We start from the raw sequence: 18,346 nt of genomic DNA, 5'->3' as shown, positions 1-18,346 counted from the left end.
GAGTTTCATGTCACATGACCAAGGTCAAAGGTCATTTAGGGTCAATGAACTTAGACCATGTTGGGGGAATCAACATCAAAATCTTAACCTAAGGTTAAGTTTTTGAAATGTCATCATAACTTAGAAAATATATGGACCTAGTTCATGAAACTTATACATAATAGTAATCAAGTATCACTGAACATCCTGTGCGAGTTTCAGGTCACATGATCAAGTTCAAAGGTCATGTAAGGTCAAAGAACTTTGGCCACGTTGGGGGTATTTGTTGAATTGCCATCATATCTCTATAAGTGTATTGGTCTAGTTCATAAAACGTGGAAATAAGAGTAACCAAGTATCACTGAACATCTTGTGCGAGTTATAGTAGTTTTCAAAATCAGCACTGCTGCTATATTGAATCGCGTGATGCAGGTGAGACGGCCAGAGGCATTCCACTTGTTTGGTTTCATCTTTCCCATTGCAGGTATAGGAACTTCAGGACATTGACCTCTCCACAGCCGGTGCAATTCTCTTGCTTGGCGCTTGATTCAAGCGGTGAAATCGTCTGTGCTGCCGGCCAGGATGTCTTTGAGATTTTCATGTGGTCAATGCAAACTGGACGATTACTAGAGGTCAGTCAATGAATGGTCTTCGGTCTGAGATGGCCACCTTTTCTGGCCCCTCTACATCCACCCATCTCTTTTTCCATCAATTCTTTCAGTACCATACCCTTCTTTTTTTCTCTCCATTTGGCCAAAGCCCAATTGGCACCTCAGCACTTGTGTCCTTTGGCAAGGCATTTGTTTTCATTTGCCACTCTCCACCCAGTTGACCTTTTCAGGATAACCATGCAAAAAGCCTTGGTAATAGTGTGCAACACTTAGAGGCATTTTATTTAGTGTTACAGTGATGCTAAAAAGTTAGTGAACCCCCACCAGAAAATGCACTCCTTCATGCTGAGTGTTGAATGGAGAAAACAACACTACAATGTTCAGCGAGCCCAGAGAAATCAACTTTATTGAATTTAGTATTGATCACCTGACTTCACACTGAAATATCTAAAACATGGCAGAACTTGAACACTTGAGAAACGTTCATTTTCTGGTAGGGTTCACTAACTTTTTGCACCACTGTATATAAATGTTGCATACTATCATTCTTTATTTTCTTATTAAATATGTATAACTGTTTTGTCGTCAGGTTCTATCAGGTCATGAAGCTCCAGTGTCTGGTCTAAGTTTTGGTCCAAGTGGCTCCCAATTAGCAAGCTCTTCCTGGGATAAGACAGTCAGATTGTGGGATATCTTTGGCCACAAAGGATCCAGAGAGACCCTCAGACTTTCTTCAGATGGTAAGTCTTCAAACTAAACTTAAGTAGTCACAGCAAACAATGGTGTCATAAGAAATTCTTTAAAATCAAAGTTAATTCTCACTTTAGCGCCAAAGGATATCACACAAACAGTTGGCATAAAATTTACATAATGACAACTAGCATACATTGTATTCCTGTAATGATCTATGACTAAGTGCTTTCAATCGAGAAACTCTCTACTTTTAATAATACTGATAATAGCGTCATACTTTACCCAGACTAGTAGCCACTTCAGTTCCGAAAACTGTTCTTCCAGCTGGCCCTGCTTAAATGATTGTGTTATTATTACCCCGGCTTTAGCACGAGTATTTGAGTATTTATTTATTTATTTATTCATTGCATTATGGAAATGATGAAGATTATCCTAATGCTTTCACTTTGATTCTCCCTATTATTTCCTTTGAAGGCATGTGTGTTGCAGTTAGTCCAAGTGGGGAGCAGCTGGCCGTGGCAACCCTTGACTATCAGATAACATTCTGGGATATCCAGAACGCCGTCCAGACCGGTTCCATTGAAGGCAAACAAGATCTAGGTAGCGGTCGCAGGAGAGATGACGTCGTCACTGCAAAGACATCCTCTGCTGCAAAGTAAATATATTATGGCCCGTATTTTTAACTCGATTTAATTTGAACTCTGGTCTAAATTTTTTGTTTGACTATGGAGGGCCAGATGTCTCACACGTCTAACATTGCAGGCTCAATTTTCAGCTCTTTTTACACTCAAATCATTCATAACTCTCTGGAAATAATAAAAAAGTTTTCTTCCTCAATTAAAGCATGTGGATACAACATAGTACACATAAAAACCATGCAATTTTGAAATGTTGACATTGTCAGCTTCTCATAAATTTAATACAGAGTTGGACCATGGCCTAAATCAAACTGGATTTGAGAATACAAACCTATGCATTTAAGTCAGGAATGTGTTTCATCAACATTTGTCTTCTTCCTTGATTTTGATTGACTGATAAACACTATTATGATGGTAACCGGGGGAATAAAACAGACGTTGTTGGGTAAAATGTCCGACAAGTCCTTTCATGAAACACTCCCCTCAACTGGAAAAATTCTTCTACAGAGTACAGCAGACCTCTCAACTTTTCTGGCTCCTGTTTCATGAAGACCTGCTAAAACATATGCACAATTTCTTTAACAAATTGGTATCAGCTTATCAGATTGAAAGACTTCAGTAGCTTTTAATTGTTATTGTAAAATTGTTATTGTATAACAAGTTTCATGAAATGGGTCCTGGTTTGGGAGAAATATTCTGATTTTTTGCCAAGCTGAGCTCTTGCTTTGAATTTTTTTTTCTGAGATTCTATGGATTAGTTTTGACAGTTACTCCTGTAGGAAATGCGTTTTCTTTTCAATATTGAGCAATGCCATCCAAATCTTTTATTCAGTATGGTTCACAGATCTGATAAAGTAATTACAATTGATTTCTCTCCCATGCTTTTTGGTATAAAGATTTTACTTTCTATCAGAGGAAACAATGTGATGTTCTTTTAATCCTCTTTACGATATGATTTCATGATTACAGGTCTTTCACGACGCTGTGTTACTCAGCCGACGGGTGTTACATCCTAGCAGCCGGCCGTTCCAAGCACATCTGTATATATCACATCCAAGAACAGCTTCTGGTGAAGAAGTTTGAAATCTCCTGTAACATGTCTCTTGACGGAATGGAGGTGAGTGTCATCAATACTCTTTCTTTGAAAATCAGTCTCTTTTGCGCGTTTAATAGTGCATTGCAAGTTGTGCCCTTATTGTAATGTCACTCGTATGCATTAATCCCAAGAGATTGGCCACCACAATTTACTCAACATCATTACACTGATGATTATAAACCTCATTTGAAAACTATAGTTTTCCCAGGATCTCACTGCATTATTATCCTAATTCAGCCTCCTAAAGATTTTTCTTGTGATAAATATGTAAGGTGAAAAGCTCTCACTGCATCACAAAATTACACAACATGTACATTTCAGACAAAAAATTGCTCAAGACGGTGATTTCGTGTACAAATCCAATGCTAAATATTTTCTAGCCAAAATTCATAGATGTACAGTATGTATCATTTAACTTTTACTGATCAATCTCAATTAATGTCATGTTTTTTAGTGAAGGGAATAATGTCATCAACAGTTTTCATTTAACAAAACAACAGAAATATAACATGTAGAAAGAAAAAAGAAAGAAAAAGAGATACATTAGGAATTTTTAGAAATAATGAAATAAATAAGAAAAACATTCAAAATAAACAGTTCAGCGGCTTTATAAATTTTCAGCCAAATCCTAATATCATGCGTAAATAAGCTTAATTCATTTAAGATAAAATGAATGGATTTTGTGCATTTTAGCTGTGCGTCCCTGTAGATTACCCCATTTGTTACCATCATGCAAATTTCATCTTGATCACACGATCCATGGCCAAGATTTACATGTAAGATGGGTAATCCCCTCTCCCCCGAGGCCACATATATTAGAGTTAAACTGTTACCATAGTTTTTCAAGGAAAAAAATAGCATTTTGCTGTAACTACATGTACATTAAGAGCTGAATCATATTTCAAAAAGCTCACCATTTTCCACCTATTGACTGAATTCAGACAACTTCATTTTTAAAGATCACTACGTAATTCTTATTTGAACGTTGTGTTCCATGACATATGCTCTGGCGACAATTGCTCCGCTCTAAATTCCGCACACAAATCGAATTACCAACTTCAACCCTGGGTTTAACACTGTACCCTTCCCTAAACCTAACATAAAACCCTATTGCAACCTTAACCCTACATCTTAGACGAAATTAAGCTCGGAGCAATTCTCGCAGGACCAAATGTTGTGTCACCGAACGTTATTGCCCGGTAACATTGGGTTGGCCATACTTGCATTATCAATGTCACTGAGGCATTATGTTCAATTACCCCCTCTACAGTGTATGTATTCAGAGTGTATTCAAAGTGGGGTTGGAGGGGGGGTAATGTGCAGATTTGCCATTAAAGTGACCAAAAAAAATAATAATAACTGAAGCTCAGAATACATGCTGTTGTGTTCTGCAGGGCCTGCTGGTAGAAGAGCTTCATAAGTGGTATTGGTATTTAATGAAACATTAAAACTGTAATTGATTTATTATTATTTCACCAAACTGGCTCTTGCAATGTTCAGAAAAATGTTAGCTGGCCAAAATTGCTTTATCAGAGACACTGAGGCTTTAGGTAGTATTACCCCCTCTATGTTCCAAAAGTGGACAATATTCATTTAACTGGGCGTTGTGGCGTGCGCCTGTAATCCAAGCTGTGGGGAAGTTACAAATTGATGCAGAGGTTCGAGCCCTGGTCACGTCTTTCGGATGGTGACGTTAAAGGTCGGTCCCAGACGTAAAGAATCATATCTGATTGATACACGTCTGACAAAACTCAAAATACATACATACATACATGATGAAGTTGAGCAACATTTCATCAACATTTGTCGTTTGACAGTACTTAACACTAATTATACATGTACTGTACATGTACTTAACCCTATTGCTAAAATTTTTAGCAATAAACAATAAATCTGCCATTCAAATTTTTTTTACTGCGTCGCTCGCTGACTTGTTACTTTCAAGTCTCGCGCAGCTTTTGAGACCTAATTCGCGACACCTGGGTACGCGGACCTTCCGAAATTACGCAACATTTCGTAAGTGCATGCAGACCCAAAATTGCTCAAAAACATGGATATGTGTACAAATCCAATATAAATAGTGTTATTAGGCAAAATTCATACATGTACATGTATCATTATTTTTCCTTTTACTTATTAAAATCAATTAATTTCATCTTGTTCATGGTCAAAATAAAGTCCCCGACAATTCCCATTGAAAAAACAATAAAAAACAAAAAGTAAAAAAACAAAGAAATACATAAGAAATTTAGAAAAAAATGAAACACAGTAAGAAAATAAATGTGATTGAATTTTTACTAGTACAAGAGATCAGATTCCTATTAAAGAGTTTGTGAACCAAAAATTAGCATTTTAGGGACATTATTTAGTTAATTAGCCCAAACTTTTGATTTTATGCATAAATTAGCATAATTAATTAGCAATGAGATTTTTTTCGCAGAAATTGATCTTATAGTTTGTAGATTATGCCATGGGTAATGCGCGTGCCAATTTTCATAGTGATCTTGCGATTGACGGCCAAGATTGTAAGGGGGGGTTGAATCATCCCCCTCCCCCTGTCTTCTTAGCATCGAAATAAGGGTTAAGTATCATTTAGCAATCCAATTTGACAAATAGGGACTTAGTCATTACTCATTGAATTTTTTTTTTTCACTTGTTAGAAGTTAATTTTCCCCTAAATATAATGTGCAACAAATTAAATGAATGAATTAAATAAATAAAACTTTTGAAATTATCATTCCTCAAGTGTCTTTTGCTTCAAGGACAAGTCCACCCCAACAAAAAGTTGATTTGAATTTAAAGAGAAAAATCCAACAAGCATAACACTGAAAATTTCATCAAAATCAGATATAAAATAAGAAAGTTATGACGTTTTTAAGTTTTGCTTAATTTCACAAAACAGTTATATTCACATCCTGATCAGTATGCAAATGAAGGGACTGATGACATCACTCACTCACTATTTCAATTTGTATTTTATTGTATGAAATATTCAAATTTTCTTCCTAATGTCCTGTGAAATTTTTTTTTTATTCCTCCCTGAACATGTGGTATTACCATTGTTTTACCACTTTATCATTCAGTCAAGTGTTTCCTTATTGTCAAATTTGTATAAATTGAAATATTGTATAATTAAAACAATTAAAACCAAAGAAATAGTGAGTGATGGACATCATCGATTCTCATTTGCATGTCACTGAGTTGTGCATAAAATATGAAAAATATGCAAAACTTTAAAATGTCATTTACATCCGATTTTGATGAAATTTTCAGTGTTATGCTTGTTTGATTTTTCTCTATTTATTCAAGTCAACATTTTTCCTGGGTGGACTTAACTTAAAAAAAAAAAAAACTAAATTACCAAACGTGAACAACCTCTTTTACTGTATTCTAAAATATGCAGAGGACAAAAAATAGATGCCGTTCCTTGCCCCCAAAAGAATTAATGTGTATTATCTTAGTCTTCTGTAGGAGTTATTAAAAATGATTATCATAGCTTTTCCATATTGGTTGATTGATAGAGCATGCAGTGTATAACATGAGACTTGTGAATCATTAATATTGAAGGTCATTTCAGGATCCCGTTTCATGAAGAGTTGTTATGATAACAAATGCACAGTTTCAAAAACAAGTTTACTATCAGCCAATCAAATTGAATGATTTTAGTAGCTTTTAACTGTTATTGCAAATTTGTTTTTATAACAAATTTTATGAAACAGACCCCAGCTGATCTTTCTGCGATTAGCCTTTTGCAAACATAGTTGAATTTGAACACAACTACAAAAATTAAGCGCAAGTCCCTAATAAATACTTCTGATTGGTTGAGAATCAAGTCGGGTTTGATTGTAATTGTTTGTGCATCAGACCTTAGGGCCCGTATTCTGAAGTCAGGTTTGATTTAGAGTATGGTCTAACTCTGTGCTAAAATTATGGGAAGCGAAAAATTCAAAAATCTATTTATATTGAATATTTCTTATGTTTACCATTTTTTTTCTTTTTGCTTTCATAATGTAGAAAAATACTTCAGTTTAATCATTCCCAGACAATTATAAACAATTTGGGTGTCAAGTTGAATATGTACTGTAAGGAATTTGCACTCCAATTGGCTCTCCATAGTTAAATCACAACTTTAAACCAGGCTTTTATTGAATCCCGAGTTCAGAATACGGGCCTAGGGGTCTAGTGAATTTTTATAGGAGGAAGGTTGCCCAGAAAAACTTGCTCCTGATAGAATGCAAGGTATACTGTATATCTTTTATAATACTTGAATATGACTATATACGGATATCTGAGTCAAGATCAATTTCTTTTTATTAGGTCCGAAAAATGCTTATGTATCTCATAAACTTAAATATAAATGTTCATACTCGTCTTTGATGAGAAGTTGCTAATGAGTACCTACCACTAGAGTTATGTGATATATTTTAGGCATGCAAAATATTCATGTTATCTTTTTTATACATACTGTATGACATATATGATACCTACATGTATTGTTGAGGGTATACAGTGTATAAATCAAGAATTTCTGTACCTTTGGAAGAGTTCTAACACACCCAAGGCATATTGAAGGGTATTTGGACTGTTTCAAAGGTAACAGGTGTGGGTAATTTGCACATGCCAGAGCAAAATAAGTGACTGGTTTTGTTATAGATTTCGGCCTATCATTTGGTTAGGATCCATGAGACTTAATATTTCATTACATGTATGTTCTCTCTATGCATCGCCATGCGTTCAGCAGAATTTGAGGATTTGATAGAAAAAAAAATATTTAGCACAGCTCCTTCTAAAATTCTAGGCTAAATGGTCTCAGACTAGAGAGGAGCATTTCATGGGGCATCTTGTCAGAGTTTTTCACTGACAAATTTGCTCAAAGCCAATCAGATGCTAAGATTTCAGTAGCTTGTAACAAATAGTCAGTGAAAATTACTATTTTATTTCTTGAAATGGTCCCCTCATTGATGTGCTGCAGTGCAGGGTATAACCATTAATGTGGTAATCAATGCCCCGGGATTCAGGGCAAAGAAGAGGTCTATTTGAAAAGCTGATTTTTAATCTGGGGAATATAATCAACAATGGTTGTGGGCCACAGTGGGTGTGGATTGCAAGAACGTCAAGATAAAGATTGGATAGATGACATTTCACGCTTTGAGTTCCGATGAGATTAAAAGACGCAATCGAGAAAGTCTTGTGTTCTAAAAACAATGGTGTATGTTTCAGAAACTTGAAATGGGAAGACTGGGAATCTCAAAACGAATAAAGAGTATGCTACATGTACTTGGAATAGGAAAACAAAGAAATACATGTACAAGGAAGATGAATTAAAAAGACAGAGTACAGAGTATCACAAAGTGAATACAAAGAGCCATGGTACTTTTGAAGTATTTTGGAAAACATGAAAATAAAAGGAAGATTTATGTTCATGTATGATATGAAAAAATTAGTTTCTTGAAGAGATTGCATAGTGTTATGTTACTTTGGAATATCTAGGAAAGTATTGAAATATATTTTACAAAGACCAATTATCACATAAACGATACAAAGGGCTGCAATACTAGGAAATATGTAGAATTAAGAAGAAATGTAAAGAAGACTGATGAGGTAGTAGAAAGGTTCTGGCATAGTTATTGGGGAAGTGGTAAAGAAGAGAAGATTGAGATGGATTGGTCATGTGTGGAGTAATAATGCTAAAGATCGTGGGCTGTGGAATCAGATGAATATATGGAGCTGAAAGAGTGATGATTTCTTGGAATATAAGAAATGGATAGAGCATGGTATTCTTGGCTGCTCTGAATGAAAAGAGTGTCAAAAATGTCATCATTGTGGTGTGGGTGGTGATTATGATGATAATGATATCGATGGTGATGATGATGGTGGTGGTGGTGGCAATAGTGATGATAATTATGATGATGATGATGGTGATGATGATGATGGTGATGATGATGAAGATGATGATGATGGTGATGATAATAGTGATGATGATAGTGATGATGATAGTGAAGATGATAGTGATGATGATGATGATGATGATGATGGTGATGATAATAGTGATGATGACAGTGAAGATGATAATGATGATAATGATGATGATGATGATGTCGATGTTGTAATGGTGGCGGCAGTGGTGATAATTATGTTGATGATGATGGCGATGAAGATGATGGTTATGTTGGTGGATGATGATAATGGTGATGATGGTGGTGGTGGTGATGAGGATTACGACGGTGATAATGATTTACAATGATACTGATCATGGCGATGATGATGGTGAAGACAATGACATTGGTGGTGATGATAATGATGATGATGTGATGATAAATGATTATGAAGATGATGATGGTGATTGATAATGTTTATACTGTTGAAAACTGTTCAAATATATCAAGATAATTTTTAGTGTGTAAAATAAAGAAAAAGAAAACACTTTAATTTGGTCAGATAAAATTATGTCAGTTTCTTCATAATATAAATGTAGAAACATGTAGTATCCTTCTGAATACCCTGAGAACTAATGGCTTGTCCTATCTCATTCACCAACATTTATTAATTGTGTATTTACAACATATTTACCAAGCAATACAATTTTGTTTTGCATCTTCATCTATGATTTTCTATCATGCATATTTTTTTGCCAATCCAATTATTTAATCATACACTCACGCAGACCAAACCAATCTACTTCCATGATTCATTTACCAATCAAAGCAATATTTTCCCCTGAATTTCCAACCTTTATCAACCAATATTGCAATGAAATTGGCCTTGGATTCATGGCTAAAAATGTCCAACTTAAAAGTTCAACATAAGCAAAGAACAATATCAATAAGAAGGCTGGGAGGTCCGATATGATTACGCGACTTGCCATTCAATGAACCTTAATTGTACTTTGGCATGCGGCAAACTAAGGGAACGGAAAGTTGTAATTGAAAGGAGTACTATGAAATGAGAGAGAGTAGAATCACATACTTGATTCTTAAATAGATCAGGGATGACTTTATATTGCCATCAATCAATGTCTATTGTAATAAAGCACCAGATGACTTGATAGCATTCAAATTGGATTAATGTCTTCCTTTTCTTTTCTTCCCCTGTTTACTTTATTCTTTGTCATTTGTTCTTGTCTTACTTTTCGTACATGTATGTCATTTTCTTCTTTTCTTCTTACTTTCTTTCCTTTTTGTTTGTCATTTTTCTTTCCTTTTTGTTTGTCATTTTTCTTATTCACTTTATAGTCTTTCCTTGGGTTTACCCATTTTCAATTCCCACTCTTATTTATTCTTTTTCTGTACTTTTTTAATTTGTTCTTTTTTCCTTAATTTCTTCTTTTTCCTTCATTTTTTTTTACATTCTTCCATTTTTCTGTTTTTATATTCTTATTGTTCATCTTCTGAGGTTCCCCTTTTTTCACCCCTCTTTACTTGCTGTCCTATTTACATGCACAGGTATTTGTCTCTTTCTCTCCACTCATCAATTTCTCCTCTCATTTTTTTTTCTTTGTCTCCCCCTTATTTCCATCTATCTCCCTTGTGCTTTCATCTCCGTTCTACATGTATGTCTTGGTATGCCTGTCAAGGAAAGGGGCAGAAGTATTTGGTGTGTACTCTGTGATTATTCACCTGCCCGTATGATGCCAAGCTTAATAAATATGCATTAAAGGGCAGACAGCTCTTAAAGAAAACTAGGAATGTATGAATATAAATCACATCAAGTAAATATTTTGAATAAACATGTATTTTAGATGTTGATGTTGCTGGCTTTCCATAGTTGCGGACGATCGGATCAATCACAACTCTTTGTAAGATTTCCTTGATTCCTATGATTGTTGGGGCGTCGTGGTCTAGTGGTTAAGACTCCCGTCTTTCAATCTGAAGGACGTACATGTAGGTTTGATTCCAAGCCATGGCGTGTTTTCCTTCAGCAAGAAATTTATCCACATTGTGCTGCACTCAACCCAGGTGAGGCAAATGGGTACCGGCAGGAAGTAATTCCTCAAAAAAGCTGTGCGCACCAGAATCGGTAGACTAGCTTAGCTGGGGTAATATAGAAGTGCCTTGAGCACCCAGGAAGGTGGATACGTGCACTATACAAATCCTATATTATTTATTATTTATTTTACATTTTACAGTTCGGCCCTGCGTAATGCGCATCTTCTGGACTTACCGCGATGCAGAACTCAGAGATATAAGAACTCAACTATCCCTCATGTCACAGCATTATTGAATGCTGCTCTGTGATATGTGCCTCTGTATATGCCATTGAAGTCAATGTCAACCCTTGTTCATGTTCGTATATAATTTGTGTGTAAAAGTATGACATTGTTTTCTTCCCTTCACCCTTCACCTCCTTTTTCATAACTTACAAAAGTTCCCCCCCCCTCAGTTTACATTGAAATCAATCAACATAATACATATCCCAATATTTTTGTGTGTTTTTATCGGTCATTCTATTTTCTCTTTATATGGTATTATCCCCTTAATTATATTTCTGTAATGTGTAGAACCTCGAGTGCAATATTTAATCTTACTATTATGTTCTTATTATATTTTGTTAATTCGTAGGTATATAATTTAATGTACTTTTCCTTTTTTTCTGTTAACTTTGTATGTGTCAGTCTTCGGACTGTTTTACAATGTCTTTCATAATAAACCGAATTGAATTGAATTGAATTGAATTGAATTATGATTGACTGAGAAGGTCAAGTGTCTTACTGTAATTATGAGTAACTGTTGGATGAATAGGTACTGTAATTCACAGAATATATATTCTTTATTCCATCTCTTATACTAGGAGTTCTTGAGTAGGAGGAACATGACAGATTTTGGCAACGCTGCACTGATAGACATGAATGTTGGGGAAGAAGGTCAGCAGATGGCTCTTTCACTTCCTGGGGTCACCAAAGGAGACATGAGTTCCAGGTCATTCAGGCCAGAAGTCAATGTTTCCTGTGTCAGGTTCTCGGCTACTGGTAGGTCTATTAATTAATGTTGTATGATTGTTGTTGCTTTATTATGCTATATGAGGTGAACCATTTCGATACAAAATAAACCACAAAGAAATATTTCAAATACATATTCAAATTCATATTCATTTTCAACAGAAAAATAGAATACAAAATCAATACATATAATTCTGGTTGTAATGTAAATCAGAATTAAAAAAAAAGTAAAGTGATGTTTATAAATATAGATTAAATTTTTTGATAGAGATCTGTAAATATCTGTGGAAATAAGCGGATTCACTAAAAAGCATAGCATGTATAATGTGACCTACTGTACCCCCACCCCCCAAAAAGAATACAAAATACAGTGTAGCTTCAACATGTTTGTGCTTATGAAGATTTACAATGTACTGAAAATGAAAATCAAGGACAGATAACAAAATAGCACAAGGGCAAACATATTATAAACAGGGCACAAGATAGATGTTTTTTTTTTTTTCAATGATTTGTTTAAAATTACAAATGTTTATAAAATGATCCTTCAACTTCTGATGTTCATATTTTTTGCTATTCAAAAAAAAAATTCTGAAAGAGTTTGGTGAAAAGTGTTGCTGCATGGATTGATATATTTTCTTGATCTTATATCATTACTAGTATCTATCCAATACAAACCACTTAAATGGCAACATGAAGCCGAATTATAAGTCTTGACAATAAAATACATTTAAAGCAATATGTGATCATTGTATTTGTTTCCATTGTCTTTTGCAGGATCGCAGTGGGCAGCCACCACAACCGAAGGCCTGCTTGTCTATTCCGTGGACAGTAGTTTGACCTTTGACCCCTATGACCTGACCCTTGACCTCACTCCGGCCGCTGTGTTCGATGCCCTGAAGGAAGAGGAGTGGTCTAAGGCTCTCATGATGGCCTTCAGGCTTAACGAGAAGATGGTGATACAAAGAGTTACAGAATCAATTCCCTGGTCGCAAGGTGAGAAGGAATCTCTTTTCTTTGACCCATTTTCTGAGGTCCTGGGAGTGTTTCATAAACATTTTTATCCGACAAGTTGTCAGATCTGACAGCTTTCCTTGATTTTGATTGGCTGTGGAGCACAGTTCTTTTGGCAACTGTTGGATAAACAGGACTTGTCAGATAAAACGTCTAACAAGTCTGTTCATGAAACGCAAGCCAGATTAACTATTCAATTATGGGAAGCCAAAAACTTAAAAGTTCTGTTTACATTATACATTTCTTGTCATTTCTAGGGACAGTGATTTCCGCGATCGCGGAAATTGGACCGAATTCACGGAAACTGCCTTTTCAAATGGAAAGTGGCTTTTCAAACAGAAAATCACGAAAAACATATTTTTCCTCAAAATGCACAGTGCATAAACATAATAGTTTGAAATTTACATTATTCACCTTAATTTTGACAAATTTTCCAAGGCTGCGAAACTTAATTTGTCAGAAACAAGATACAGTGATACGTACGTATCGTACTTCATCATCAGAATTAACGCCCAAAATGCATTGCGTGGCCAGCTCCTTCTGAAAAAGCAGCTGGCCATGCAATGCATTATGGGGCGTTAATTCTGATGATCAAGTCCGATACGTACGTATCCATGCAGTGCCAACAATCAGATGGAGTCAAGTGCAGTCATGATTGCAGTGAAGTGAGATTGTGTTTGTAGCCATTATTCTTATTTCGTTGAGGATTTGGGAGTAATTTATGTTGCAATTCTGTACTTTGTTGACTTAGCTACGGATATCTTTCTGTTTTTGCCGTCTTCTGTATTTTTTGTTGAATTTGTGACAGATTTCCGTTCACTCGTACTCTTGTCTTTCTGCTGTGTTTGCCCAGCGCGAGTATTGTATCGTTATACTGGTAATTTATATTGACTTTATGTAAATGGAATTGTCACTTTTTCTTGTGCACAAAGTATATGGGGAAACAGAATTTCCGTTTTCAGTAGGGCTGTTATCGTTTAGAAAATATTACCGTCATCGAGAACTATCGACAAAAGAACATACTGAAATCAATACGCATTTTTTACCTATTATAGCGATGTCACATATTCAAAATTTGTATATGCCACTGTACCAAGAACGCTTTAAAATCTGCGTTCATCGGATGTAAATTATTACATAACATCTTTTAACAAACATATTTAGCATAAATACATCCTCACCTTTCACGTTATTAGCATTATTTTAGGGTTGGATTAGGTTTTATCGATAATTTTGGGGCTTTTTGGACATCGTTCTGAGCCGTCAACGTCTTTGGCCTATCCGCCATTTTTATCATGCTGTACATCTTTGAACGTAGAGGGCAGCAACACACAGCCGCGTGCTGCCTCTTATTCTCCGCTTACGTTAGTTGGTACATTTACTTTGCTAAAATTGAGCTTGCGCTTGTGATGTTTTCGATTTGATCGAAATGGAGTAAGAGTGCAGTCACGATGTTTGGATTGTCATGATTATAGCAAAGTGGGGGTGAGATCTTGTTTTGTTGCTAGTAAGTATTCGTATGTTGTTAAAATTTTGGAGTAATTTATGTTGCTGTTCTGTGCAGTTTGAGGAAAAATCTGTTTTCTGTGATTTGCCACTTTCAAAAGGCTGTTTCCGTGAAATCGCAGAAAATCACTGTGTCCCTACATAATAGCGGGTATTATCGACAACGATATCGCTAAGAAGCAAAAAACAAGCGATTATCGACAAGATAAGCGATAGAGACGTTATCGATGCTGAAACGGAATTTAAGATTTTCTGGAATGGAAAAGGCAATTTTTAGAAACAGAAAATCACTGTCCCTACATTTCTATGCTCTTTCCTCTTGCTTTAATGGTGAATTAAACTATTCTAGTCATTATGAAGAAATTAATTAAAAACTTGAAATAACAACACATTGTTGCAACATTTCACCAATAACTAATTGGCTTTCTGATGAAGAGGAGGTTCTTGTAATGTTTGAGATCGTGCAAATTATGTGCGCACTGAACTATGTCCAGCGGATCATTATTCCCAGGCTGCCATTAATGGTTTTAGCGCCAAATATGTTGATATATTGAATGCCTTCTGATCGATTTGTGTCACAGTTTTTTATCCATAGTTAAACCACAACTTTAAACAAGGTGAGGTTTAAATCAAACCTGACATTAGGATACAGGCTTTACATGTAAATGTATATATTTTGGGTTTGATTTTGCTTCCCACTGTCGGGCCAAAATCAGACATATGATACGTGTTTGATTAAAAACCAGGTTGTGCTCTTTCGTATTGGGGTTTATCCACCAGTCGTAAATGCACCTTTTTTCTATAACATGAGTTCTAGGGAAGCTTTATAATCGCAACAGTCATTTTAAACGCACTTGTTCCTTGAAAAGATGATTTCTAAGGAAGCATAATGGCAACATAATTTCTTATTGCATTTAAATTACTTGTACATCATTATAAATGTGTCACTGGTTAGACCATGATCGCAACACAACAACAGAATACTCTTTGAAAAATTAGGGCCAATTCTAATTCTCCTCCTGGGTTAACTTAATGTACATGTAGCATGTTCAATGTAACTATATACATGTAGCTCAAATTTGCTTTTCAACAAATTCAACTGCTCTCTATGAAGATGTGTATATGGTGAGCATTACACTAAATGCTTTATAATATTAAAACAAATAGTTGGTGATTGCCAGGGGCTGCGGGACTGGGGGAGGGGATGGGGGCTTCAGCTCCCCCCTTTCTTCCAATTTTTTTTTCAGAACTATGTAAAAAAAACGTAAAAATTACCATCTGATTATCAGTTTTTTGCATGGTGAGTCCTCCCCCCCCCCTACTTTTAAATCCTTTCCACGGTCCCTGATTGCGTGTGCTTGTGTCAGTGTCAGTCATAATATGGTTTGAATCTGTTTATTAACTTGGCTGGACAGCTTAATGTCTAGCTTTATATAACCGTTTACATCACAAACATTTTACATCTAAATCAATAAGTCATCTTATGGCTGATTGACATTTTAGGCAACAGAAATTACTCATGGACCTTTTTATTAAGGTTGAAATAATGGCTGAAAGGGAATTTGAACCTAACCATTATGAGGCCAATGCTCTTTATCACTAGCCAACATGGCCCCATGTATTAGCATATGTGGTTTGATCAAGTGGGAAATCGTTTATTGAATCTTATTCAGTATAAAACTTAATCAAAATGGCTGGTGGTTTCTGTCACATTGGATACTTGTTTGAGTGGGAGTATGAGGCTATCAGATTTATGCTTAAAAGGCTGATGTGAGAGTATGGTTTTAGCATAAACTTTGAGTCAGACAACATTAGTTTGCTGATTCTACAGGTTAACAATTTTTGCTTTAAGCAGAAATTATATCTAAAAAATAAAATAAAATTATATCTAAAAAATAAATTGCTTTGAAGAAAGATTATATCTAAAATTTAAATCAACATTAAAAAAAAAATCTTAACAGCATGATATATTGTTTGATTTATTGGGGGGTGGCATCTCACATTACAATTCATTTAACTTGGTCCCATAACACAAAGGTTAGCGATTAATCGTATGCTTGATTTTGACTAGTGATTGTACATTATACGTCAATGGAATTAATTGTAGAAAAATGTTCTACGATGATTGCTATTAAAGCTTTGTGTTACGGGACTCAGGTGTATGAACCAAGATTCTTCAATTCAAACTTGATAGCGGCCCGAGCATGTTTGTGTGTGGTTGACATGCTATTGATAAACTTCTCACCGTAATCTAAAATGCAGTGTTGTCAGTGAAAACTAGTGCAGCATTATGGATACATGCAATTTGGTTTGTTGCCTGTTCAGAAATATGTACTGCTTCGATTAGTTGAGTCTTTTGAACAATCCTATTTTGTAATTTGGTTTTAGGTACATAATATTCATAATAGTAATCACACAGATGTGAGTTTAATAGATTTTATGAAATCAGATTGTTTTAATCAAAAGTGGTGTTCAAACAAGCTTTGTTGTATACTGTGGAAACCTGAATTACAGCATTTATATTAGTCTCTCTGGAACAAAACTTAAAAAGTTTGAAGATTGACCAATAGTTAATTCCATAAAGGAGTTTAGAGTAATAATAGAGTGCTCTAGATCTTTCAAGATTTTGTTGACAATTGGAATGAACCTCAATAAAAAAGTCAATAATTGTTTTATCACACATGTTGACATATTATGGGCATATACCTGTACGACTCCTTAAAAAAATCAATTTAAGACAAAGTTTACTCAATAAAATTGATTTTAAAAGAGAAACAAAAAATATCTCTACCGTGAATTATCTGTAGCACCTGAAGATATGTCCTATTGAAAGAATTTAATCAGTTTATTAACTAAATATCATGAATAGAGTCTTGACAGGACCATAAAATCATCTTCAGTATGGCTGTTTGTAATTAAGACACTCTGACATTGATGCCCCATCATGAGCACTTGAAGAGCAGTGCAATTTCCTGTCTTCATGAAAGAGGACACGACTGCTGCCAAGCTGCAGGTTTGAGAAGTCTTTGGAGGCGGTTCTCGCTCGCTTTCCTTCACTTCTCAAAATTCAATTCATTGCGGTAGATCATGAAAGCAATTTATAACCATGCATGCTTCATAACATCAAACCATGATGAATAATTGTAGCATTAAAAGGCTAAAAGTAGTGATCTCGTTATGTACTATATTGCAATGCTTCTACTGTTCTATTAGGTATAATGTAATCATTAGAAGAAATAGTAATAACCACCTTGATGGAGATGGGGATGGTGATGAGGTTAAAGATAACAATGATGATGATGATGATGATAACTTAGTGATAGTGATAATGATGATGGTTTTGATGATGATGATGATGATGATGGTTTTGATGATGATGATGGTGATGATGATGATGATGATGGTTTTGATGATGATGATGATGATGGTTTTGATGATGATGATGATTTTGATGATGATGATGATGATTTTGATAATTTTGATGATGATGGTTTTGATGATGATGATGATGATGATGATGATGGTTTTGATGATGATGATGATGATGATGGTGATGGTGATGATGATGATGATGCTTTTGATGATGATGATGATTTTGATGATGATGATGATGATGATGGTGGTGATGAGGATGAGGATGGTGGTGATGAGGATGATGGTGATGGTAATGATTTACATGATCATTTTATGTTGGTGAAGGTGATGATGATATTGATGATAATGATGATAATAGTAGTGGTGATAATGATGATAATTATGAAGATGACGTTGACGTTGGTAATGCTGATGATATTGATGCTGATTATGATAATAATGAACAACAAGAAACTTTAACATTTGGCTTCGACATTTGAGAGAGAACAAATGGAATTGCAGC

The 18,346-nt window shown here is 35.2% G+C and overlaps 1 protein-coding gene across 1 annotated transcript in view; it reads left to right on the top strand.

Annotated features, from left to right (window-relative positions):
- LOC129260689 (periodic tryptophan protein 2 homolog) overlaps positions 1–18,346 on the top strand; it is a 59,828-nt gene that overhangs the window by 21,387 nt on the left and 20,095 nt on the right. Inside the window, exons 11-16 of the mRNA XM_064114582.1 lie at positions 464–611; positions 1,180–1,330; positions 1,758–1,938; positions 2,891–3,038; positions 11,805–11,982; positions 12,727–12,945. Of these exons, the coding sequence (XP_063970652.1) occupies positions 464–611; positions 1,180–1,330; positions 1,758–1,938; positions 2,891–3,038; positions 11,805–11,982; positions 12,727–12,945 (1,025 nt within the window). The remainder of the gene's footprint in view (positions 1–463; positions 612–1,179; positions 1,331–1,757; positions 1,939–2,890; positions 3,039–11,804; positions 11,983–12,726; positions 12,946–18,346) is intronic.

This window comes from Lytechinus pictus, unplaced genomic scaffold (genome assembly GCF_037042905.1).
Source record: "Lytechinus pictus isolate F3 Inbred unplaced genomic scaffold, Lp3.0 scaffold_19, whole genome shotgun sequence".
Classification (NCBI taxonomy): Eukaryota; Metazoa; Echinodermata; class Echinoidea; order Temnopleuroida; family Toxopneustidae; genus Lytechinus; species Lytechinus pictus.
Note: the sequence above shows the minus strand (reverse complement) of the source record. Positions and strands in the feature narration are given on the sequence as shown.